The sequence below is a fragment of the Felis catus genome, chromosome C2, assembly GCF_018350175.1.
Source record: "Felis catus isolate Fca126 chromosome C2, F.catus_Fca126_mat1.0, whole genome shotgun sequence".
Taxonomy (NCBI): Eukaryota; Metazoa; Chordata; class Mammalia; order Carnivora; family Felidae; genus Felis; species Felis catus.
The window spans coordinates 72,373,615-72,399,381 of record NC_058376.1 but is presented as its reverse complement, the minus strand read 5'-3'; the positions used below and the strand labels follow the sequence as shown (position 1 = coordinate 72,399,381).

The following is a 25,767-nucleotide window of genomic DNA, read 5'->3' as shown; positions in this document are numbered from 1 at the left end:
GTTGCATTCAAATCCTTGGTCATTCTGTAATCTATCTTGATGTAATCTAATTTAGTGAACACTAAATTCTGTTTTTAATTTTTTCTTTAATGATCAAGGCATTTAATGGCCATTAGCTTTCTTCTTTTTTTTGGGGGGGGGGGGGTTATTTATTTATTTTGAGAGAGAGGCAGAGAGAGAATCCCAAGCAGGCTTCGCACCATCAGCGTGGAACCCGATGCAGGGCTTGAGTCCATGGAACCCTGAGATCATGACCTGAACGAAAATCAAGAGTCGGACACTCAACCGACTGAGCCACCCAGGCACCTCCTATATATTGAAATTGTATCACACAGTTTACTTTCTACCTTAAATTCTACCTCATCTGCTCCTCATACTGCCATTCCTTCTTTTTATTTACCACTCCTTTCTTTTGGTTTACATTTGCCTAGACCCTTTTTAACTGTCACTTTATTTTCAACCTTTCTTGTTCATTTTCTTTTATGTTTCTTATATATAGCATATACAGGCATACCTCGGAAATATTGTGGGTTCAGTACCAGACCACTGCAATAAAATGAGTCAAAGGAGTTTTTTTGGTTTCCCAGTGCATATAAAAGTTGTTTACACAAACTGTAGCCTATTAAGTGTGCAGCATTATGTCTACAAAAAATATACATACCTTAAATAAAAAATACTTTTTGTTATTAAAAGTGCTAACCACCAACAATGCTGACTCACTTTTAGTGAGTTGTAATCTTTTTGGTGGTGGAGGGTCTTGCCTAAATGTTGATGGCTCCTGACTGATCGGGATGGTAGTGTACTGAAGGTTGGGTGGCTGTGGTAATTTCTTAAATTGGATAACATGAAGTTTACAGTACTGATAGAATCTTCCTTTCACGAACAATTCCTCTGTAGCATGTGATGCTGTTTGATAGCATTTTACCCACAGAACTTCTTTCACAATTGGTGTACATTTTCTCAAACCCTGTTGCTGCTTTATCAACTAAATGTATATAATATTCTAAATCCTCTGTTGCCATAACAATTCACACAGCATCTTTACTAAGAGCAGATTCCATCTCAAGAAACCACTTTCTTTGCTCATCTGTAAGAAGCAACTCCTTATCTATTCAAGTTTTATCAAGAGGTTGCAGCAATTCAGTCCCATCTTCAGGCTCCAATTCTAGTTCTCTTGCTATTTCCCCCACATCTGCATTTACTTCTTCCACTAAAGTCTTGAACCCTCAAAGTCATCCATGATAGTTGGAATCCACTTCATCTAAACTCCTGTTAATTTTGATATTTTGACCTCTTCCCATGAATCATAAATGTTCTTAATGGGGCACCTAGAATGGTGAATCCTTTCCAGAAGATTTTCAGTTTACTTTGCCCAGATACATCAGAGGAATCACACACCATCTATGGCAGCTATAGCCTTATGAAAAGTATTTCTTAAATAATCTGACTTGAAAGTTGAAATTACTCCTTGGTCTATGGGCTGCAGAACAGAGGTTATGCAGGCATAAAAATATTAATCTCGTTGGACATCTCCATCAGGGCTCTTAGGGTAACCAGGTGCATTGTCAATGACAGGTCTTATTTTGAAAGGAATCTTTCTGAGTAGTAGGTCTCAACAGTGGGCTTAAAATAATCAGTAAATCATGTTGTGAACAGATGTGCTGTCGTCCAGGCTTTGTGGTTCCATTTACAGAGCCCAGGCAGAGTAGGTTTAACATAATTCTTAAGGGCCTTAGGATTTTCAGAATGGTAAATGAGCACTGGCTTCAACTTCAAGTCACCAGCCACATAAGCCCCTACCTAACAAGAGAGTCAGCCTGTCCTTTGAAGCCAAGTATTGACTTTTTCTTCTCTAGCTATTAAGGTCCTAGATGGCATCTTCTGCCAATAGAAGTCTGTTTCATCTACACTGAAAATCTGTTGCTTAGTGTCATCACCTTTATGAATTATCTGGGCCAGATCTTCCAAATAACTTGCTGCAGCTTCTACACCAGCACCTGCTGCTGCTTCACCTTGCACTTTTATGCTATGGAGACGGCTTCTTTCTTTAAACCTCATGATCCAACCTCCGCTAGCTTCAAATTTTTCTTCTTTCAGTTTTCTCATCTCTCTCAGCATTCACAGAACTGAAGACAGTCAGGGTCTTGCACTAGATTAGGCTTTGGTGTAAGGGACTGTTTTGTCTGGTTTGATCTTCTATACAGACTACTAAAACCTTTGCCATATCAGCAATAAGGCTGTTTTCACTTTGTCATTCACGTGTTCATTGGAGTAGCCTTCAAGAACTTTTCTTCTGTGTTCACAACTTGTCTGGCACAGGAGGCCTAGCTTCCAGCCAATCTCAGCTTTCAGTATGCCTTCCTCACTAAACTTGATAATTTCTAGCTTTTGATTTAAAGTGAGAGGCATAGGACTCTTCCTTTCACTTGAACACACTGTGGTGTTACTGGCCTAACTTCAGTATTGCTGTGTATCTAGGGAATAGAGAGGCCCAAAGGGAGAGAGACGGGAACAGTTGGTGGGGGGAGCAGTCAGAACATACATAACATTAAGTTTGCCATCTTCTATGGGTACAGTTCATGGCACCCCAGAACAATGGCTATACTAACATCAAGGATCACTGATCACTATAAAAAATATAATAATAATAAAGTTTGAAATAACTACAAGAATTACCAAAATGTGACACAAAGACACAACGTGAGCAAATGCTGTTGGAAACACGGCGCCAATAGACTTACTTGATGCAGGATTGCCACAAATCAATTTGTAAAAAGCGCAGTATCTGTGAAGCACAATAAAGTGAAGCACAATAAAAGAAGGTATGCCTGTATGTGGCTTGTACCACTGGATAGGCTGTATTGGTGTTTATCCAAGAAAAATTAAGGATAACTATTAGGGGACTGGTCAATTTAAAAAATATACCCATATAGTGGGATGCTACTTAACCAAGAAGAGTTATGTAGACGAGGAAAAGATCATCATATACTGTACTTGGAAGTCATCTTTCACATTTCCTTCTCCTTCATGCCCATAACCAATCTGTCACCCAAGTCCTGTTGATTTTACTTCCTAGATCATATTCATATTTATGTACATATCCCATCTATCCTGCTACCATTCTAATCCAAAGTACCACTAATGGTACTTTGCAGTGGCCTCCTGTTCTACCCACATCAGCTTTGCTCCCACATTCATCCATCTTCTTCAGTGCTGCTAGAGCAAAGACTACAAATTGGATGATGTCACCAAAAACCCTTCAATAGATTCCTATACATTTAGAGTAAAATTCAAAATCTCAACCTTAATGCCCTACATCACTAGATCAGGTCCACTTCATGCCACTCTCTTCTTTGCTCTCTGTACTCCAGCTACACTAGCTGCTGCCCATGTTTCTACCATCATAATATAATGATTCTTACTGTTGTGCTTAGTGATTTACACAAATTATCTCATTTAATCCTCTCAGCAAGGTAAATACTTGTGATACTACCATTTGACAAATGAGGAAACTGAAGCTTAAAGGAATTAAGTCATCTGCCCAAGGTCTTACAACTTGTTAAGTGGCTACAGCAGGATCTGAACCCAGGTCTGAGTCCTGAGTTCATTCTATCTATTCCCCTGGATTTGTACCCTTCAGCCATGTTTATCTTGGCATTACTGATAATGCTTTGCACATATTACCTAAATAGTCATGTTCAGTCAGGTGTTTTACTTTGCAAAAAATTATTTCCATCCACAACTACTCAAGACAAGACTTACTCTTAAATTTTCTATAACCTATCCAGTATAAAAAGACAAAATGCTACACTATCTCTAAACCTGTAACTGTGGAATCTAAACTCAGTAATTATGTCAAAATATCAAAAACAGAATATAAATGGGCTTTTAAAATAATGTTTCTGGCCCTAGTAAATGACTCCAGAGAGAAATTAAGGTTGCAAGGAGCTTTAAGGGTTATGCTGATTTTATCATTTTGTTTTATGAAGCCCAAATGAAGCATTCTGAAGCCCAAATAAAGTGTCTTGTCCGAGTTGCACAGCAAGCTAATGGCAGTGCTGGAACCATTAACTTCCAGCCCAGTGCTTTCATTTAGAGCATAATCCAATAAACTGGACAGACTTGGAGTTTTATTAGTGTCTTGTGTTTCAAACAACAGGATGTAAAAAACAATAAGAAATAATTATATTAAAAGAGTGGTTTTTTTCAAGCGTCTATTTCTAATCAGTATCATATGGACATTAAAGTTGTTATCCTTCCACTCGAAGTGGCTTATTTGCATTTCACATTTAGAATAAAAAAGAAATAAAGAGAATACCTTTTTAGTCCATCTTTTTACTCCATTATATCCTTTGGTTACCAGCTGTCTATGAAAAAAGCTGTTGAAGAAGTGAACCTAGAAGAGACATCAAATATAAGCACCCAGATTATATTAAGCTGTACCCAGATTTAACTTCAAAAGAACATGGAAATTTAAAAACCCTTGTATGTAAGACAGACCAAAAGGAGGAAAAGTTTCTTCTATAGAAAATACATTACCTGATTCACAGAAGATTCTGTTCCAAATTTTCTTAGAATAACCTTACACTGTGGTCTATAGTCAGAACTGGAATGGGACAGTAAATAAATAGATTACCTGAATCCAATCAAGTAGAGAAGCAACCTGACAAATCTCTCCAAATCAGGTGATAAAACTGAAAGAGGCTAAGAAAGAATGAGGTAACATTACCTTGAACTCAAGGGATATGGATTACAAAACTAACCCCATCTGAAGGATATGGACTTGCAGACTCCTGCTTTCATAACTGTTAAAAAGCCTTAACATGATCATTTCTAGCACAGAAATAATTAACCTGGTCATATGGAACATGGTGTCCTGACATCAAATTTCTGGCTTATAAATTAGGATTGGCTCATGTGAGCTAGTAAACATATTGTGGTCTTAACGTGTTCACTCAGTAATGGATTCACTTGAGATGAAAAAAATGTTCCCTCAGTATTGAGGTTCTCAGGATGTGGTCACCAGATCAGTAGTATCAGCATCCCCAGGAACTTCTTAAAATGCAAATTTTCAGGCCCTACCCCAGACCACTTACTAATGCAGAAACTGAGCGTGGAGCTCAACAGTTTGGTTTGATAAACCTTCCAAAAAATCCTAATGCACACTGTTCTGAGATCTCTGCAGCTTAAGATATCAATAAAAAGAACTCGTAATAGCTATTTCTAAGAAAAGTGATTCTCAAACTCTGTGTGCATTAGAATCCGGACAGCTTGTGAAAGCAGATTGCTGGGCCCCACCTCCAGTTTCTGATTCAGTAGGGGTAGGTTAGAGTTCAAACTTTTACATCTCTGGTAAGTTCCTAGGTAATGTTGGTCTGGTCTGGGGACTGTAAGTGTCCTTTTAATCCAATGAAGGTTCAGAATTAAATATAATGTAGAAATAATAAAGGTAAATTATACCCTTAAAATTAACACCTTTATGTTAAAAGTCATCTATAATATGTGTTTAGGTTTAAACTTTCTGGTGATTAAGAGAATTTCACATAATCGAGAATCCAACAGATTAACCTCATGATTCCAATTTAAAATGCAACAGAATTGCGATTTTAAGTGGAAAGTTGTAAAACATTTTGTCTATATTCATAAAGTGTTGGAATCTCCGACTCATTATATTTATTTACCTGTTTAAATTACTAGATTTATAAAAGTATTTGGAAAGATTTTAGATATTGAAATATAAAGTTACCCATCAGGCAATCTAAATACTCAGAAAAATTAACACATTAAATTAAAAAAATAATTTTAATAGTAACAAAACTCTATGTGAATTTTAGAGTTTAAGGAGGGTTTGTCTGTTTTTGAACAGAATACCCAAGATTAATCCAAGAAAAAGTGACAATGAATATCACTTTATTACATCTTTAAAAAGAATAAGACTTTAAGTTAAATTGAAAAACTTAAAGCAAAAATACACTCTTTGTGCATCTCCTCACTGTTAAAAAAGAGACAACAGACTCAAAATAGAGTCTAACTTAGTGCTGATTTGTGCTTAGCCCATGTCACCAAACCAAAAATACCTAACCTAATTGCAACTTCAGCCTCTCCCAGGACTGTAATCTTAACAGAATTACCTGCTCAGCACTACTTAGGTAACCTGCCTGTTAGACCTGGTCTTCCCCTCAAGTAAGGTAACTTTGCTGCAATCAATCTACTCTTGCTAATAACCCCCTTGTCCTGCCCCCTTCTGCCTTATAAGTCTTCCATTTTGTACAGCTCTTCAAAGCTCCTTTTTACTTATTAGATGGGATGCTGCCTGATTCATGAATCATTTGAATAAAGCCAATAAGATCTTAAAATATACTCAGTTGTTTTTTATTTTTGAGAGCAAGCACGAATGGGGGGAGGGGCAGAGAGAAAGGGGCCAGAGGATCCGAAGTGGGCTTTGCAAAGACAGCAGTGAGCCCGATGCAGGACTAAAACTCACCAACCGGGAGATTATGATCTGAGCCAGAGTTGGATGCTCAACTGACTGAACCACCCAGGTGCCCCAACTTTTTTCACACCTTAAAAAAGCCTCCTTGGGGTGCCTGTCTGGTTCAGTTGGTGGAGTGTGTGACTCTTGATCTTGGATTGTGAATTCAAGCCACTCATACAGAGATTACTTAAATCTTAAATTAAATCTTAAAAAAAAAAAAAGGTGGGGCACGCCTAGATGGCTCAGTCCAGTTGAGTGTCTGACTTCCACTCAGGTCATGATCTTGCAGTTCATGGGTTCAAGCCCAACGACAGGCTCTGTGCTAACAGCTCAGAGCCTGAAGCCCACTTCAGATTCTGTGTTTCCTCTTTCTGTCCCTCTCCCGCTCATGCTCGCTTGCTCTCAAAAGTAAATAAACATGTAGGAAAACACTGGCAATCTGACTTTCTTATGCTCAAATATTGTCTAGAACCTATGCCCAACCTGTTAGCGCCTGATCAAGATAAAATCAAAACCTTTAAAAATCGAAGGAATATTAAAAAAAAAAAAATCGAAGGAATATCAAATAATTACATCAAGTTAAAAAGAAACCTCATTTTAATACACAAGAATTCTCTCTCCTGAAGAGTAACTTTCACTTACTTTGTCTGGGACTGCATCCATTATCAGCTCACCATACATATTAATGACCTATAAAAAGTCAACATAAAACCAGCTTACTAACCCTATACAATTCAGAACATCCCATCAGAATGAATAACACTGACACCGTTAACAGTAATCAAACCTTTTGGATGCTGGGGTTGGTGAATGAGTAGCTTTAGTAAGGGTAAAGAATCCTTGATTCAAAACATAACTATGAGACCAACCCAAAGGTTAATTATATTTTATTATCCAACATCCTCTGCAACTTTTCCGCACTGAGAACCTACAATACACTAACCTGGTCATTCAGCCAATTCTGACCATCCAGAGTTGCCAGATCATCCATATCCAGCATGTGCTTATTGTAGAAGATGCGGAAGTTGCATTTTTGATGCCTGGCCCGATAGTTTGTTATTTCTCTATTGATAAATGGTTTTCTGAAAAAGATTTTGAAAGAAACACGAGTTCCACTAAATTTACTAAGTATCTTCTTTTTTAAAAGTCACATGTGCCAACAATTTTATTTTCAAGGGCTTAAATTAAGCATTATGGACAAACCTATTAGAAAAGTCTTCATTAAAGACATCTTTTAGTCTTCCAAGGACATCTTTTTCACTGAGTGGGACCAAACTGCCATACTTCTTCATAACCTCATCTAGGAATCCTTAAATAAAGGAAGAGAAATTACAATGGAAAAACCATTTTCAGCAAAAGTCATTCTCCCAATATTTAACCTATACACAACACTTACATTTAACCTATACATTACGCTATACAGAAATCTTTTAATTAAAAGTTATGTTTTGTAAGAAATAAAATAGATCAGGCCCTCACCATTCCAATCCAGAGAGAAATGCCTTAAGGTATCATTTCACATTGGATTTTTAAAGCTACTGATGCACTGTTAGAAAATGGCTAGCTAGGGGCGCCTGGGTGGCGCAGTCGGTTAAGCGTCCGACTTCAGCCAGGTCACGATCTCGCAGTCCGTGAGTTCGAGCCCCACGTCAGGCTCTGGGCTGATGGCTTGGAGCCTGGAGCCTGTTTCCGATTCTGTGTCTCCCTCTCTCTCTGCCCCTCCCTCGTTCATGCTCTGTCTCTCTCTGTCCCAAAAATAAATAAAAACGTTGGAAAAAAAAAATTTAAAAAAAAGAAAATGGCTAGCTAAAACTGAAGATTGACATCACTCAGTAGTTTAACCTTGAAGAAGAATCTTCCCTTCTAAAGAGTGAAATCTAAAATGGTTTCATCACCTGGTTAAATGTGTATCACGTCTGGTAACTAAAGGAGTTTTCTTTTTTAAAATATTTTTTTATTTTTGAGAGAGAGAGCATGTGTGCATGAGTGGGGAAGGGGTGGCAGGGCTACAGAGGATCCAAAGTGGGCTCAGAGCTAACAGCAGCAAGCCCAATGCGGGGCTCGAAATCACAAACCCTGAGATCATGACTTAAGCTGAAGCTGAATGCTCAACCAACTGAGACACCCAGGTGCCCCTAAAGGAGTTATCTTTTCAAAAACCACAGTTTGTTGAGGGATTTGTTGAGATCGCAGTCACTATTATTTGGTAAGTGTGTGTCAGCATATTTTAAAAGGGGAAGCAGAATTAAAGGACAACTTCTTGGCCAGAATAGGACAGTCTTTGGGTCAAATAAGATGTATACGCATTTTAATGGCTTCCATGAGGACCCACTGAACAAACATACTTAAAAAGGTCCTAGGAAATAAAATCAGGGCTTTATTTCTAAGGAAATACACAGAAGCTGAGGGAAAGAAAGGCTCACAAAAATGCTGACATGACTTAGGACATTCACTGATGCTGAATGGGGAGAGCAATAACCTAATTAACCATCAGTCTAAAAGTTTCCAGAATTAAGATGGGAAGAATGAGCACTGTTAGCCACTTATTTTACCCAGTTACCTTTCTACCTTCAAGAATGGCCTCTGGTACACATCAGTACAAAATGGACAGGAAAGAGAACAATGGAGTAACTGTCCCAAGAACAGGGTGGATTTTTTTGAGGGAGGGTCAGACAAAGGTGTGAAAAACAGATCTTCCTTTTGTTAGTCTCCTACCAGAAGGCTCCCAATTTGAAAGGCTTCAGAGCAAAGGTCAGGATATAGTAAACAGGAAAACGCTGATTGTTTACACCTGGTTCTGGTCTAGGCTTTAGGCATAAAGAAGACAGAAAGGGAATCCTTTGTTCCAGCTTAATAAGAGAAGGAGGTAAAGATTTGGGGCTTCTAAACTTGTATTTGCCAACAAGTGTTTACAGGTTACCTAAGAACAGCCTTATGTCTGTCTACATGAGAAAATGAACTCAAATAGAAGATAAGGAATCCCAACATTTGAGAAACTGCATTTGAAGAGCAAATTTCATACAAAAATAATGCCCCTAATAATAAAAGAGTAAACTGTAGGCTCAGCAACCTTGAGACTCTTCAAATAAGAAAGCAGTCTCCTCTATCAATGGGATATTGACCCCAATTCCATACTAGTGTCAGAGGAAAGAGGTATCCCTCTTAACAGTGTTATCTATGGATGGTGGTATTGGGGGGATTTTATTTTTGTTTCTTCTTATCTGCATTTTTGTTTTCACTTTCAGATGATAAACATGGATTTCTAATGCAGCAGAAAGGTCCTGTGCGGATGTTCAAGGAGAACCCTAGAGGACAATGTCTTATTGATACACACATCTCACTGGGACCAGAAGTAAAACTGCATTCAAATAGCATTATCATAAACCAAGCACTACTACATCTCATCCTTTTAACTACCCTGTGTTAGACAGCATCCCTACTTTACCAATGGAGGTAGGAAGCTTAGGGAGGTTAAGTAACATTCCCAAGAACCCTTAAGTAGCGTATGGCAGAGTAAGATTCTGATTATAGGTTATATGACCACAGAAAGTTAACCATTAACTATTAACCTATGCTGCCTCCAAAGCAGGAGATACCTATTATCTTTTCTCTACAAAAGCAACTTGTTCTTCACTGCATCTTTTCCTTTTAATACCCCCTGGCCAAGAATTACCCAGAAAATGGCTTCTTAAGATGAGAATTAAACCCATTATTTTTTACCCACTTGCATTCACAAACTAATGAACCAAAAAGGAAAAATACATTTGGCATAGTACTAAAACTTCAATGTGACCAAGAAAGAAATGATAAAATGTTAGGGGAAAAAGAAAACAAAAACTAGAATTCAAATTATAGTCCATCTGCCAGCACAAAAGGTAGTAACAAAAGGTAGTAACTCTTCCTCCCTGGCTGCTAGAAGCTCAGCCATCATGAACAACACAACAACAGTAACTGTTGGGACCAGCAAGTTCATGACCAGTCCACTATTTCAGCAGAAACAAGTGGTCACTGATGTTCTTCATCTGGAAAAGGCAAAAGTACCTACGTCAGAAATTCGGGGAAAAATAGCCAAAATGTACAAGACCACATCAGATGTCATCTTTGTATTTGGATACAGAACCCATTTTGGTGGTGACAAGGCGACTGGCTTTGGCATGATTTATGAGTCCTTGGATTATGCAAAGAAAAACGAACCCACAGTCTTGTAAGACAGCCTGTATGAAAAGAAAAAGACCTCAAGAAAACAACAAAAGAACACAAGAACAGAATGCAGAAAGTCAGGGGGACTGCAAAAGCCAATGTTGGTGCCAGCAAAAAGGAGTAAAGATTCTACAGTGACTTTATCTGTGGTGATTGTGCAGATAAATACTGCAGAAATCCTTCATGAGAGGATTAATAAACTAAGAATTTAAAAAAAACCCACAAAAGGAAATAATATGAAAAACAAAACCTGAAGTGTTATTTCAGAAGTTAAATTGCTCATCTTAAACCAAATGTGCTGGATAGTTTTTTCTAAAGGCAATTGACAGGTCACATCCCACCATGAATGTGGAATGAGGTTGTGTTGTGCATACAAGAAATGGAACCATTTGCTTCTTCAACAAAATACAATACACATGTCAGAAAGGTCCCATCAAAAATAAGGAAGGCATGGGGCATCTGGCTGGCTCAGTGGGGCATGCCACTCTTGATCTTAGGGTTGTAGGTTCGAGCCCAACATTGGGTGGAGAGATTACTTAAAACAAAATCTTAATGACAAAATAAGGCATGAAATAGCTAAGACTAGACTTAAGAAATGTGCAAGCCTAAGTGAAAAGCACAAAATTCTGGTGAAAGGACATAGGTCAATAAATGGAGTAATTCTTTGTTTTTAGACAGAAAAACTCAGTATTATAATAAATGTAATTTCCCCTTAGTCTATAAATGTGATGCAATACCAATCAAAGCCATTATTTTTGTTTGTTTAATTGAAAAAACAAATCTAAAATTCATCTTGGGACCAAAACATGAGAAATTCCTAGGAATTTTTGAAAAGAAATAGGAGAGGTGAATAAGGGAAGGCAAGAGAGGAGAAGGGCCTAGTCCCATCAAATTATAAAACTGGGGCACGTGGGTGGCTCCACTGGTTAAGTGTCCCACCCTGGATTTTGGCTCAGGGCACGATCTCATGGTTTGTGAGTGTGAGCAAACACACGCACCGGGCTCTGTGCTGATAGCACAGAGCCTACTTGGGATTCTCTGCCCCTCCTCTGCTCACACACACTGTCAAAATAAACTTTTTTTAAAAAATTATAAAACTACTAGAATTAAGACAGACTACTACTAGTATAGAAATTGAAAAACCAAATCCAGAAAGAGACCTAATAACAGGTAGCAACTCATAACCACAGGGAAAAGATCACTCAAATAATATTAGAACTATTAACTAAATCTTTTATTTACAGTTGGAATTCATTTTGATGTAAATCGAAGCCTAAATCAAGAGTCAGACGCTCAGTGCTCAATCGACTGAGCTACCCAGGGGCCCAGGATTTTTTTTCTTAATATTTATTTATTTTTGAGAGAGAGGGAAAGACAGAGCGCAAGTGGGGGAGGGGCAGAGAGAGAGAGGGAGACACAGAATCCAAAACAGGCTCCAGGCTCTGAGCTGTCAACACAGAGCCCCACATGGGGCTCAAAATCACAAGCCGTGAGATCATGACCTGAGCCGAAGTCGGACACCGAACCAACTGAGCCACCCAGGTGCCCCAGTATTTTTTTTCTAATACATGACCATAAACATTTTAAAATAAAATGGCAATCATCCTCTAATTCCTTTAGAACTTTTATGCCCTTTAATATGAACATTATTTATTCAACATGTAAGTAGCACTCTAGTTTCTCTTTTTTAAGTTATTTTATCCCATTCAATACACTATGGAATTTTTTTTTCCCTAGGCCAATTCAAAACAATCTAGTAACCCAGTAAATGGGTATGCCATAAACAGTTCCCTACTTGGGACCATTTGTTAATTTTTTAGCTCTCCAATTAATGTCACAACTAAAACCCTTGATATATCCTGGTTCTGTTGTTTCCTCACAACACACTCACTAAAAGTTAAATCTCTGGGTCAAAGGACATGCATATCTAAAAGTTCTAAATTTTCATTAATGACTTCTTATATACACACGCAGCTTTAGTGTTTATGGAGTCAAACTGGTATATTGCGTCTGAGTTTCCTATCAGGCTTTAAAATGTATTATTGGGACACCTGGGTAGCTCAGTTGATTGAATGTCTGACTCTTGATTTTGGCTCAGGTCATGATCTCATGGTGAGAATGGGATCTACGCTGGGCATTAAGCCTGCTTGGGATTCTCTCTCTCCCTCTGTCCCATCTCTGCACATACACTCTCTCAAAAAATAACAGAAAATTATTAAATGTATTATTAATGTGAAATTATAAAACAGTGTTATAAAATGTGTTCTCTTTAATAGCTTTACTGACCCGTGATTCACATACCACAAAAAATTACTCTTCTAAAGTGTAAAATTCTTTTTTTTTTTTTTTTTTTGGGAAATTCAGAGTTGTCCAACCATTACTATCACCTAATTTAGTAACATTCATATTACTCCACAAGAAACTTTGTACCAGTTAGGAGTCACTCCTCATTGCTTCCTCTCTACAGCCCCTGGCAACTATTAACCTACTTTCTATCTCTCTATTTGCCTACCATGGACGTTTCAAATCAATAGAATCACATAGTATGTGGCCTTTTGTGCCTGGCTCTTTTTACTTAGCATGTTTTCGAGGTTCATCCACACTGAAACATACAGCAGTACTTCATTCCTTTTTATTCCAGAATATCCCATTGTATAAAATACCAAATTTTACTTACTTGTTCATCAGTTGATGGACATTTGGATTGTTTCTACTTTTTGGCTATGATGAATAATGATGCTATGAACATCTGTGTACAGGTTTGTGTGTGTTTGTTTCTAACTGGTTAAATTTTTAATCTACCTAGAATATACTGACATAGGAATCTATTTTTTTTCCTTCCAAAACCAGTTTTATGCAATATTTACAACTATAAAACAGTAAGTAAACTGTAGTAAGTACAACTGGCTCTTGATAAGTGTATCAATCTACTGCCGTGAACATGTGTAGTTCTATTAGAGAAAAGCCAGCATTCACCGTGCCGTGGAACTTAGTATTAACTAATGCTACAGAAGTCAGTTAAAGGAGCATTCACTATACTGATTGTCCCGTATGGATTCCTATTCTAATTGCTCTATTAATCCTGATTATTCAGGTTTAGTTCCTTTATTTGTTGAATTTGTCCTTTTCATTATGCTGGCTTTCCTCATATTTGGTGATAGATTGTGGGCTTATCTCTACTCGGGTAATTTTTTTTTTGCTGGTGCAGGGAGGGCTGTGATGGGCAGTAGCTGTTGCTCTGCCTTCAACCCTTTTCAATCAGCATGGAGATGCTAAGTAAAACCCCAAAAATGGTTCTTCTGGTTCTTCTTTCCTCAGTCTATTAAAATAATGAATTACTTTACAGATCACCAAACGTGCATTCTGTAAAAATGCCTACTTCCTCAGGTCACACTACAGTCTTACTGTATGCCATTAGTCAATTGATCAATTGCTTTTGGAAGTGCTACATCTCTTTAAGTTAATTGGTATCTATGCGTAAATGCTTACTTTTTCAGGCTTATGTATTATATGGTTTTGCTAACTCTATAGTAGAGAATTTGCCTTTCCCTATTCTAAGACAGTATAAACAACAGAAACTGTTTTGTTTTTAAAGATTTGCTAGGACTCTGTACTACTCTGTGTCTTTTTGTGGAGAAAAACTTTCTATACACACTTAATGGTTAAGAAAACAAAGTGCTCAGAATTGTTTAAACCACCAAGAAGTAATTCTCCTAATTCCCCAGAAAAGCCCTTTATAACAATTTGATATCTATTTCCAGATGTGGCCGATACAAATGTGTGTGCACACTTTATACATATGCTCCATTTGTGTGTATATCTCTTAACAAAGTGGCATCATTCTGTTTTGCAACTTGCTTTTTTCACTTTATGTAGACAGCTTTCAGTTCAAAATATAGACTGAACTTTTTAACAGCTTCATAATGTACTATTGCCCAGATGTGCTGTAATTTATACTTCCATAGAAACTTTTTTTTGGTTGTCTCCAGTTTTGTTTTGTTTTTATAAAAAAAAAAATTTTTTTATGTTTATTCATTTTTGAAAGAGACAGAGAGCAAGTAGGGGTGGGCGGAGAGAGAGGGGGACACAGAATCCAAAGCATACTCCAGGCTCTGAGTTGTCAGCACAGAGCCCAACGCGGGGCTCGAACTCACGAACCACGAGATCATGACCTGAGCCGAAGTCAGACGCTCAACTGACTGAGCCACCCAGGTGCTCCAGTTGTCTCCAGTTTTTTTACTACCAGGACAATACTATAAGTAATGTCCCTATACAAATAAATATATTCCTATTTTGGATAAACTGCAAGAAGGGGAATGGGTCAAAGACTAATATTGCCATACTGTCTTCCAAAAATGTTTACACCAGCTTACTCATGGGGTAGATTTTGACAAGAAGACTTTTTAAAGTATGACGTAAAAACTTGAAGCCATTAAAGATAGATAAGTTTCACAATGAAGAATTGATAATTTCCTTTAAGCGAAATTACCACACTCAAAGTCAGGGTACTTTTACCTTTGGGGAAGGAAAAACTTAAACTCCTAGGACATTTGTAATTAAAATTTAACAAGGTAGGAATCACTGTTTCTTGCTCACTGCCACAGTCTCAGAACTAGCACAGTGCCTGGCATATAGGAACTTCTAGGCAAAGGAAAATTATATACAAACCAAAGATGGCCAAGAAACACAGAAAAAGATGTTCAAACTTTAAACTCAAAAACACAAATCAAAACAACTCTCAGGTGATCTAGAAGAGAAGATTAGTAAATTTTAACAAGTGTAAACTGGTTCAACTTTTTGGAGGGTAATTTCACAATTCTCTTAAAATTGTAAGTGTATTTGTTCATCATCAATTCCACTACTACAAATTTAACTTAGAGAAAAACTGTTAAAGTATACAGAAGTAGTTTCATTGCACTATCATTTATAGAAGAAAACAACTGGAAGCAACACAAATATCAACCAAAACTTAAAAGTATTGAACATCTCCATAATACAGCAATATAGAAGACTCCAAAGAAGAATGTCTAAATGCTTAAAGGGAAATCCATGCGTGGAAGGAAAAAACAGGAATCTCCCAGAAAAGATAATGGGGGGCACTTGGGTGGCTCAGTCGGTTAGGCATCCAACTCTTGGTTTTGGCTCAGGTCATGATCTCATGGTTTGTGAGTTTGAGCTCCACATCGGGCTCCGTGGGAACAGTACGGAGCCTGATTGGGATTCTCTCTCTCCCCCTCTCTCTGCCCCTCGCCCAACTCATTCTGTCTCTCAAAAATAAACAAACTTAAAAAAAAAACAAAGAAAGAAAAGATAATGGACAGCAAGTGTGGGCCGCAGGTTGAGGGAGAATAAAGGAAGAGTGCGTACCAGAAAGGCAGATTGACAGCTGTTCGTCATCCACGGGAGATGCTTTCTGACTGTTCCTCCCACCTCCTGCTTGATTTTCGAGTTTGAGTCCACTGCATGTCAGAGGAGCCTCCAGTGGACTTTTACAGTAAGGGTGGTCCAGCAACTTAGAACTAAGAATGTTCTGCTTGAGAGATCCATCCTCATCCATCTGGCATGAGCTCTCAGTCTTTTCGGACACAGGCCCATCTACATCACTCACAGACTGATCTGCCCCAGACATGGGCAGTTTTACTCTGTCATCACTGACAGTACTTGTCCGATTTTCCTGACCCAGAGTCATAACTTCTCTTTCGTTTTCTGAGATAAACATGTTACTAGAATCATGTTCTGATAAGGGGATATCATGAATCAGCTCTGTACACTCCCACTTAGGAGAACAGGGTGACTGGTCCCAGGTGTATGTGACACTACCATTCTGTTGGTCAGGGAATGCTTCATCTAAACTAAGCTCCTTGCCCAAGAAAGGGCTTCCTTTAGTGTGGCCATCAGGCACATGAGAGTTCTTTCCCTTCATCACAGCATTGCTGTCCATATCTGGGAAGTACGGTTGATGCCGACAAGAAGGGTCTTTAGGTTCTGGGGAAGGGAATGGGCTGCAACTGCCACCCTCACCGTTTTCCCTAAGGGTCTCTTGATGGTCCCCAGTGACCTGCACCCAGCTTCGCTGGGCTTTTTTTAGCTTGCAAACTTTGCTTTTTGTTCTGAAGTGCTGGGATCTGAGAATCCTGTACCGAAATCTAATCATGGATAATTTCTCATACATCATAAGAGGAGATACTTTTATTCTTCTATGTTGGTTAAGTTGAAACTTTTTTGGAATCAGGGGTCCCCCATTCCTGTGCTGCTCCAGCCCTTGGTAGCAGCCATAACAAAAGCGCTTTCTCTTATGGTTGCTCAAGGTGACCACAATTGTGCCACTCTCACCTGGACTTTGGCTCTCCCCATTGAACTTCATGGGAAAGTCAGAAGCTTGTGGCTCCGTCCTAGGTCTGTGACCACTGACCTGACCTAAAACACTATTTGCTGGTAAGTCAGCAACCGCCTTCAAGAGACTTTTATCTCCACAGTATTCATGGTCAGAGTTCTTTGTTGATGATAGCAGCCTCTCTGCTTGGAGTTTCAGGAGGGTCCTTGAGGAGGAAATGAAGTGTTTAGAGTCTTTTCTTTTCACTTTAGAGGGCAAAGTACTAACATTCTGAGAAGCCACACTGGACTTTGCCTTAGCAAAAAAAGGTGCATCCTGGATCCATGTCTTCTGGATTTGAAGGGCCTTCTTTCTGCACTGGAAATGCCTCAGCTGCCTGCTCCAAATAATTGGCCTTCCCAATTTGGCTTTCAGAATGCACAAGTGTTGGTGAAAGCAGAACTTCTTAAAGCCTCCAAATCCAGTATTCCATTTCTCAGAAAAGGCTAAATGGATTCCTTTCCTCCATAAAATTTTCTTCTGTTTTTTCATTTTTCTGATGCATAATGAGATCTTGATGCAGCTGTGAAGAGAAAGAAGAGTTACACATTTACCCTAAAAATGTCATTAAGATATAATCACAGCATTAGAAGTTAGAAAACTCTTAGGGGCAAAAAAAAAAACTATGAAGTGCAATTTAGACTATCAGACATAACGAAATCCTTACCTGATTAAGGTTTTCCCCACAGTGAAAACTGGAAGACATGAATACTCTCACATGACCCCATTTGGTATAGCTGACTCTGACAGAAATGTCAAGATCATTTCCCAAAATGCAGTCAATTTCTGATGGAGTAAACAGGGTAGGGAGTCAGAAGAAAATCGGTCAGTGTTGACACTGCTTCTTGTTAGCTAAGTGACTTTAAGTCAGTCACCCAAATTCTGTGTTCTCATTTATAAAATGAAGGATGGGGAAGGAGGGGGGACCACATACCATTTAAAACTGATTCCATATAAAAAGAGTGTGTTCTAGGGGTGCCTGAGTGGCTCAGTCGGTTAAGGGTCCGACTTCAGCTCAGGTCATGATCTCACAAGGTCAGGAGTTCGAGCCCCACATCAAGCTCTGGGCTGACAGCTCAGAGCCTGGAACCCACTTCGGATTCTGTGTCTCCCTTTGTCTGCCCCTCCACTGTTTGCACTCTGTCTCTTGCATTGTCTCAAAAGTAAATAAACATTAAAAGATTTTTTTTTTTAAAGTGTGTTCTATACATCAAATTTTAGAAAGGAAGGGCGATACTTTTGCTGGGTATAGACATCTAGAGGCAGACAATGCAAGCAACATCAGTACCTCAAGAGGGAAACCAGTCTTCCTCTTTGTCAGTCAGTCAAAAACTTTGAGTGACTATGCAGGGATATGAGCCCATCAGGTGCTCTCACACAGTTAGGGTTCTGATTCTCAAGTGAATCTAAGTAAAAAAGCACACGCACACACACGCATATATGAAGTTCAGGGACACACTTATTAGGAATGATAGATGAAAATGATAGTCAAAAACCAAACAGGATCCCTCCTCAGATTTAATAAGATCTAGCACTACTGAAGGCTCTTCGGTGCAGAATGAAAGGTGTCGGCTGTTGTGGGTGGTGGGGCAGAAGAAATAATAGACTATGAATCAAAAAACTAATAATCAGGGGCGCCTGGGTGGCGCAGTCGGTTGAGCGTCCGACTTCAGCCAGGTCACGATCTCGCGGTCCGTGAGTTCGAGCCCCGCGTCGGGCTCTGGGCTGATGGCTCGGAGCCTGGAGCCTGTTTCCGATTCTGTGTCTCCCTCTCTCTCTGCCCCTCCCCTGTTCATGCTCTGTCTCTCTCTGTCCCAAAAATAAATGAAAAAAATTAAAAAAATTAAAAAAACTAATAATCTAATTTCAGCTTGCTATTAGCTTATTAAGAAAAGTTGTATTACTTTTTTGTGCATCAGTTTTCTCTGGGTAAAAAAAAAAGGACTGAGCACATGTTTACCTCAGTTCCCTCTCCAAATCCCATTAAGATGACAGAAATGGGTTTTAAGAAGGGAAAACTCTCACGGACAAAGAAAATTAAAAAGCAGACAAGAAAGGGCGCCTGGGTGGCTCAGTCGGTTGAGTGTCCAGCTTCGATTCAGGTCATGATCTCACGGTTGGTGAGTTTGAGCCCCGCGTCGGGCTCTGTGTGGACAGCTCAGAGCCTGGAGCCTGCTTCAGATCCTGTGTCTCCCTCTCTCTCTGCCCCTTCCCCACTCATGCTCTGTCTCTCTCAGTCTCTCAAAAATGAATAAACGCTAAAAAAAACTTTTAAAAAAATTTTTTAAAAAAGCAGACAAGAATACAATTTTGGGTTTTTTTTGTTTTTTTTTTTTCAACGTTTATTTATTTTTGGGACAGAGAGAGACAGAGCATGAACGGGGGAGGGTCAGAGAGAGAGGGAGACACAGAATCTGAAACAGGCTCCAGGCTCTGAGCCATCAGCCCAGAGCCCGACGCGGGGCTCGAACTCATGGACCATGAGATCGTGACCTGGCTGAAGTCGGACGCTTAACCGACTGCGCCACCCAAGCGCCCCACAAGAATACAATTTTGAAAGAAGAAAGCACATAACTGAGTGATGAGCAGGCCAAAAGAATGAAAATCTAAGCCAGCAGCAGGGGAAGACCAGAAGCAAGTTACAGGACCTCAGAAAGGCTCAGGAATAGAAGCCAACAATACCTATGAAGGTCAAGAGAAGGGAGTTCAAGGGGTACCTGGCTAGCTCAGCTGGTAGAGCCTGCAACTCTTGATCTCAGGGTTGAGTTCAAGCTCACGTTTGGTGTACAGATTACTTAAATAAAATCTTTAAGGGACACTGGGTGGCTCAGTCAGTTAAGCATCCGACTTCAGCTCAGTCACGATCTCACTATTTGTGAGTTCAAGCCCCATATGAGGCTCTGTACTGACAGCTCAGAGCCTGGAGCCTGCTTCGGATTCTGTGTCTCCCTTCCTCTGTGCCCCTCCCACACTCATGGGGTGTCTCTCTCTCTCTCTCTCTCTCTCTCTCTCTCTCTCTCTCTCTCCCTCTCTCAAATAAATATTAAATTTTTTTTAAAAATAATAAAAATTTTTGTAAAACAAAGAAGGGAGCTCAAAAAGGAGGGACCCATTTAAAGTCTGAATAAGAAGCAGTTAGACCCCCAAGATGCGCATTCTCCTACCCTGGCAGATAACCAAAGTTTTACTTTCTGGGGAGGACGAACCAGGCTAGTCAGGCACATCATGCACAACTGAAGGCAGGGGTTCAACAGGATATAGGATTTTACACAGTGAATTCCCTCCCCAACCCATTTCCCCATTTAGATCCCAGAAAAAGGTTTATAGCTTAAGAAAGAGATCAGCCCTGGGGGCAGATACTGATTTTTGGGGATGCCTCAACTAAAGAGGCCCGAACAATTACCCTACACTATACCCCAGAGTTTAAGCAGTGAGACCCCAAATCCCTCCCCAACTCCACCCAGGAGGTAACTGCCCCTCCACTACCCAACTTTGGAAGTTTATTCTCCAGAAAGGGTAAAAGTGAATGAAGCTCTGCAGCCAGGACGATCCCAGACACAATATGAAGATGGATTTATACACTAAATATATGCATCCCAACACTTTCCCACTCATTTCCCAGAACCTTGGCAGTTTGCTTTACCATCCAAGTAGGAAATTAGAAGATTCTTCTCTGGGGAATCTAAATAGTCCACAAGAAAATACATACAGATATCCCCCCAAAATGGCCCAGGGTGGCCCACAGTACATCTCAAAGTTGCCAAGTCTCACCGCATGTTCTAAATTACCAAGCAACCTCTTAGTGGTTATTCTTTAAAATGACAGGAAAATCCAAGATTCACCAGATTTCTAGGGTTGACAAGTGGACCAAAATAAACATTTAAAAAAGCAAAAACTTACATAGAGAAGTCCACTTCAAAAAACTAACGGAGGGGGCACCTGGATGGCTTAGTCAGTCGAGCGTCCAACTTTTGGCTCAGATCATGATCTCACAGTTCGTGAGTTCGAGCCCCACATCGGGCTTGCTGCTCTCAGTGCAGAGCCCACTTCAGATCCTCTGTTCCCTCTCTCTGCCCCTCCCCCACTTGCACTCTCTCAAAAATAAATAAAACATTAAAAAAATTAAAAATAAAATAAAAATAAAAAACTAAGAGGAGGAGGAAAGAGGAGTTCTTGTTTAATGGGTACACGTTTCCACTTAAGACGATGAAAAAGGTTCTGAAGATGGATTGTGGCCATGGTTGCACAGCAGTGTAAATGTATTTAATGCCACTGAACTGTATACCTAAAAATGTTTAAAACGGTAAAAGTTGGGACACCTGAGTGGCTCAGTGGGCTAAGTGTCTGACTTCAGCTCAGGTCACGATCTCGTGGTCCATGGGTTCGAACCCCACGCTGGGCTCTGTGCTGACAGCTCAGGGCCTAGAGTCTGCTTCAGACTCTGTCTCCCTCTCTCTCTGCCCCTGCCCACCTTGCACACATGCTCGCTCGCTCTCTCTCCCTCTCTCTCACACACACACACACAAATAAACATTAAAAAATATTTTTTTAATAAAATGAAATAAAATGGTAAAAATTATGCTATGTATATTAGAGGGAAGGAAAAAATCTAACAGGATCTTCAAAGTAAAAAAAAAAAAGTTATATCCACTGGGGGGAATATAATAGCATGTTTTATGTTGTTTTCTTTAAGTTTGTTTATTTTTGAGAGAGAGAGAGAGAGAGAAAACAAGCATGAGCCAGAGAGGGACAGAGAACGGAAGAGAGAGAATCCCAAGGAGGCTCCACACTCCACGCAGAGCCCAACTTGGGACCTGATCCCACAACCATGAGATCATGACCGGAGCTGAAATCAAGAGTCAGATGCTCAACGAACTGAACCACGCAGGTGCCGTTTTGTTTTTTGTTTTTTGTTTTTCTAAAGCAACAATCAAAAATAATAAAGGGACCTTGGAAATTTAAAAGAATTGAAAAACTCAGTAAAAAGTAAAGGGCTAATATCCCTAATATAAAGAACTTTCTTAAATTGAGGGATAAAGAAAAAAAAAAGCCTGATGGAAATATGGGAAAAAGACATAAGAAGACATTTCACAAATATTTTTAAATAGCTCTTAAACATAAGAAAAGATGTTCAACTTAAAAAAAAATGGGCAAAGAGGGTTGGGGAGTTGTGCAAAATGAGTGAAAGGAGTCAAAATGTAAAAACTTCCAGTTATAAGGTAAGTTATGGAGATGTAATGTATAGCATGGTGATTATAGTTAATAATGCTGTAGTGTGTATTTGAAAGTTGCTAAGAGAGTAAATCCTAAAAGTTCTCATCACAGGAAAAAAAACTTTGTTACTAAGTATAGTAGTAGATGTTAACTGGACTCACTATAGTCATCATTTTGCAATGTATACAAATAGCAAATCATGATGTAGAACTGAAAATGATATAATGCTATATGTTAATTATACCTCAATAAAAACGTGGGCAAAAACTGTGACAACACATTCTGTTGGTGGGAGAAAAGAAACTTTCATACTTTGCTAATAGGAATACAAACCGATAAAATCCTTTTGGAGGAGAATTTGATAATATCTAACAAACCCTGGTATTTACCTTTTAATCTAGCAGCCCCACTTTTAGGAATTTATCCTTAAGATACACCTCCAATAATAATGAAAATACAAAATCAAGGTTAGTCATTACAACACTGTAATTGCAAAATACTGGAAACCTAACAGGAAGGTAGTTGAATAAAGTATGGTTCTTCCACACACTGAGTGAAGCTATAGAAGAATAAAAATGAACTCCATGAGCTAACATGGAATGATTTCCAGGGTAAGTGAAAAAAGCCAAGTTCAAATGAGTACTAATACTATGCCACCAAGACATGACCGTGGCACATAGATACCACAATTGCAAGTTTGGGGAGTTCCCAAAACCAGCCTCAGGTTTGGCAATTTGCCAAAAGGACTCACAGAGCTTACTGAAAACTATTATATTCATAGTTATGGTTTATTAAAGCTGAAGAATATGGATTAAATCAGCCAAGTGGAGGAGCACATAAGGTGTTCTAGCACCATGAACACAGGAGAACTTTACTGTCCTGACATCAGTGTATGACAATATTGTCATCCAGGAAAGCTTACCTGAGCCTTGATATCCAGAGCTTTTATTGGGGTTTTTAGGCATAACTGTTTGCCCACAAGACTGAGCTCAGTCTTTCAGCCCCTCTGGAGATCCACTGATACCAAAGTCATTACCCTAAACTACACTGTTGGTCCTTCTGGCATGGCCAATCCCCATCCTAATTCATGCTGTTAGACTGTTGGTGATCCAAAGCTCCCAGGCAAATACAGACATTCCAACAAGGCATGACATTCCAAGGGCTTAGAGATTACCTCCCAGAAGTCAAGGATAAAGGCTTGCTTTTGGGGCAAGGTTAAATTCTTTACCATGTAGCTGCTTCTCATGAAAGAAAAATTACAAAAATATACACATATCTGCCCTTTCGTCCCCCAAGACAAAATAAAATAAAAATACAAACATGGGAGGATAAACCAGAAACTAATGAGAACAATAACATACAGGAAATTATAGATATGTATAGGATAAAAGAATGAGAAGGAAATGGCACAGGGATGAGAGAGAGTGGTACTTCTCTAAGTTTGCCTTTTTATAAAGTTTTGACTTTTAAAACCATGTTAATGCTTCATATACTAAAAAATATATACAAATAGGGGTGCCTGGGTGGCTCAGTAAGTTAAGTGTCTGACTCAGCTCAGGTCATGATCTCATGGTTCATGAGTTCAAGCCTCGCATCCAGCTCTCTGCTGTCAGTGTGGAGCCTGCCTCAGAATCTTTGTCCCCCACTTCCCTGCTCACGCTGTCTCAAAAATAAATAACTTAAAAAATACATATATACATACACACACACACACACACACACACACACACACACACACAAACAAATAATTAAAATCAACCAGAATGCAGGAGGACTCCAAAATGAAATACAAATAGCAAATGAATGACAAATAAATAACTATACTGAAAAAGTATGAAAAAATTAGCCAAAGTAATTTTCAAAAACATTTGGACTGTACAGGACTAGAAACAAAAGGACTGTATACAAATACTGTACTTTAGTTAGCAAATTAGTCTTCACAGATGAATGAGTTAATTTTGAAACTACTTTGTAAATATTCTAATTTTTTTAGTTAAGTAGGCTCCACGCCCAACATGGGGTAAGGGTTATATGCTCTATCAACTGAACCATCCAGATGCCGCAACCTGTAAATACTAAAACTGAGTACATAGGAAAATAAGTTGTAGACAAATAGAGCTAGGTTTTTCACCATTGATGAAAGGAGTAGCAGATAATGAACAGACTGAGACAGGTTTGAATCTATAATGACAGAATGAAATCAGAAGTATCCATATGAGTTCATGATTTTATATATACATATACACAGATATACATCTAGAAATGTGCACACATGTGTATTTCCTAGCTCTGTCTACTTAGCATAGAAGCAGTAACATCCCAGTAGCAATGAACACCCCTAGCACCCAGATCTTGGTTCCCATTTTAAAAAATGACTGATGCCAGAGCGGGACAGAGCAAATAGATGAGCCTGGAATATCATTATAATGCCAGAAAGCAAAAAAAAAAAAAAAAAGTGCTCAAGAAATTATGACATGTCAAAAGAACACAGGAACCAACCAAAAGAGCCTTGCCATGGTCAAAGACTCTGAGCAACTAAATATATAATGACAGTAATGGATTATAAGAGCAAAACAAATGCCCTAGTCTGCAACAATATATGACTAAATAAATGGAGAGAAGGGACAGCTCTCCTTACACAGAATTTCAAATTAATAAATACAGAAGGAATAATGGAAATAGAAAAGTTATAATTTTCAACTCATAAACAACAGACTCAGGAAAGAAAATTAGATGAAAAAATACAGTGAGAAACAAGATATATACAGTCTCAAAGTATCTCCACAAGATACTTAAAATCACAAAGAGAAAAGTTGTACCTTTCAACGGAAAACCTGACAAACATCACCTTAGTCAGGTGATCAGGGCTATCATCACCAGTAGTAATAAGATATGATGTTCATATGCCTCCTGATGTAGCACAATGTCACTTGTATGATGTATCACCTCTGTGATGTTATAAATGTATAACCTGAATTTAATCATAAGTAAAAACAGATAAGGCCACACTGAGGGACGGATACTCTCTAGGATAACTGGCCAATACTCTTCAAATGTGTCAAGCAGGGGTGCCTGGGTGGCTCAATCGGTTAAGCAGTTAAGCGTCTGACTTCAGCTTACATCAAGATCTCACAGTTCGTAAGTCTGAGCCCTACACCAGGCTCTCTGTTGTGAGCACAGAGCCCACTTCAGATCCTCTGTCCCTCTGCCCCTCCCCACAGTGCACACTCTCTCTCAAAAATTAACGAACATTTAAAAAAAAATGTGTCAGTCAAGGTCATGAAAGACAAAAAGATTGAGGACCTGTCCCAGATTAAAGGACTAAGCCTAAGACAGGATAACTAAGGCAACATGTAATCCTGGATGGGGTCCTGGTCCAGAAAAAGATCTCATGTTAGGCCATAAAACAAGTCTCAATAAATTTAAAACTGAAATTTTATTATGTGTCTTTTCCAACCAGAATGGTATGAAACTAAAAATCAATGACAAGAAAAAAAAAGAATTA

The 25,767-nt window shown here is 39.0% G+C and overlaps 1 protein-coding gene and 1 pseudogene across 7 annotated transcripts in view; one reads left to right on the top strand and one right to left on the bottom strand.

Annotated features, from left to right (window-relative positions):
- SENP5 (SUMO specific peptidase 5) overlaps positions 1–25,767 on the bottom strand; it is a 51,064-nt gene that overhangs the window by 13,250 nt on the left and 12,047 nt on the right. For 3 of the 7 annotated variants that reach the window (XM_023260272.2, XM_023260276.2, XM_023260277.2), the window contains exons 2-6: positions 16,043–17,571; positions 7,679–7,784; positions 7,419–7,557; positions 7,118–7,165; positions 4,319–4,396 (exon numbers count right to left, since the gene is read on the bottom strand). In XM_023260272.2, coding sequence (XP_023116040.2) covers positions 4,319–4,396; positions 7,118–7,165; positions 7,419–7,557; positions 7,679–7,784; positions 16,043–17,540 — 1,869 coding nt within the window. In that variant the 5' untranslated portion in view covers positions 17,541–17,571. Of the gene's footprint in view, positions 1–191; positions 2,786–4,318; positions 4,397–4,636; positions 4,705–7,117; positions 7,166–7,418; positions 7,558–7,678; positions 7,785–16,042; positions 17,572–17,715; positions 17,835–25,767 lie in introns of those variants that run through there. The other 4 variants (XM_045037090.1, XR_006585141.1, XM_023260274.2 and 1 more) reach the window with 3 other exon arrangements.
- On the top strand, positions 9,721–11,472 carry LOC105260906 (annotated as a pseudogene).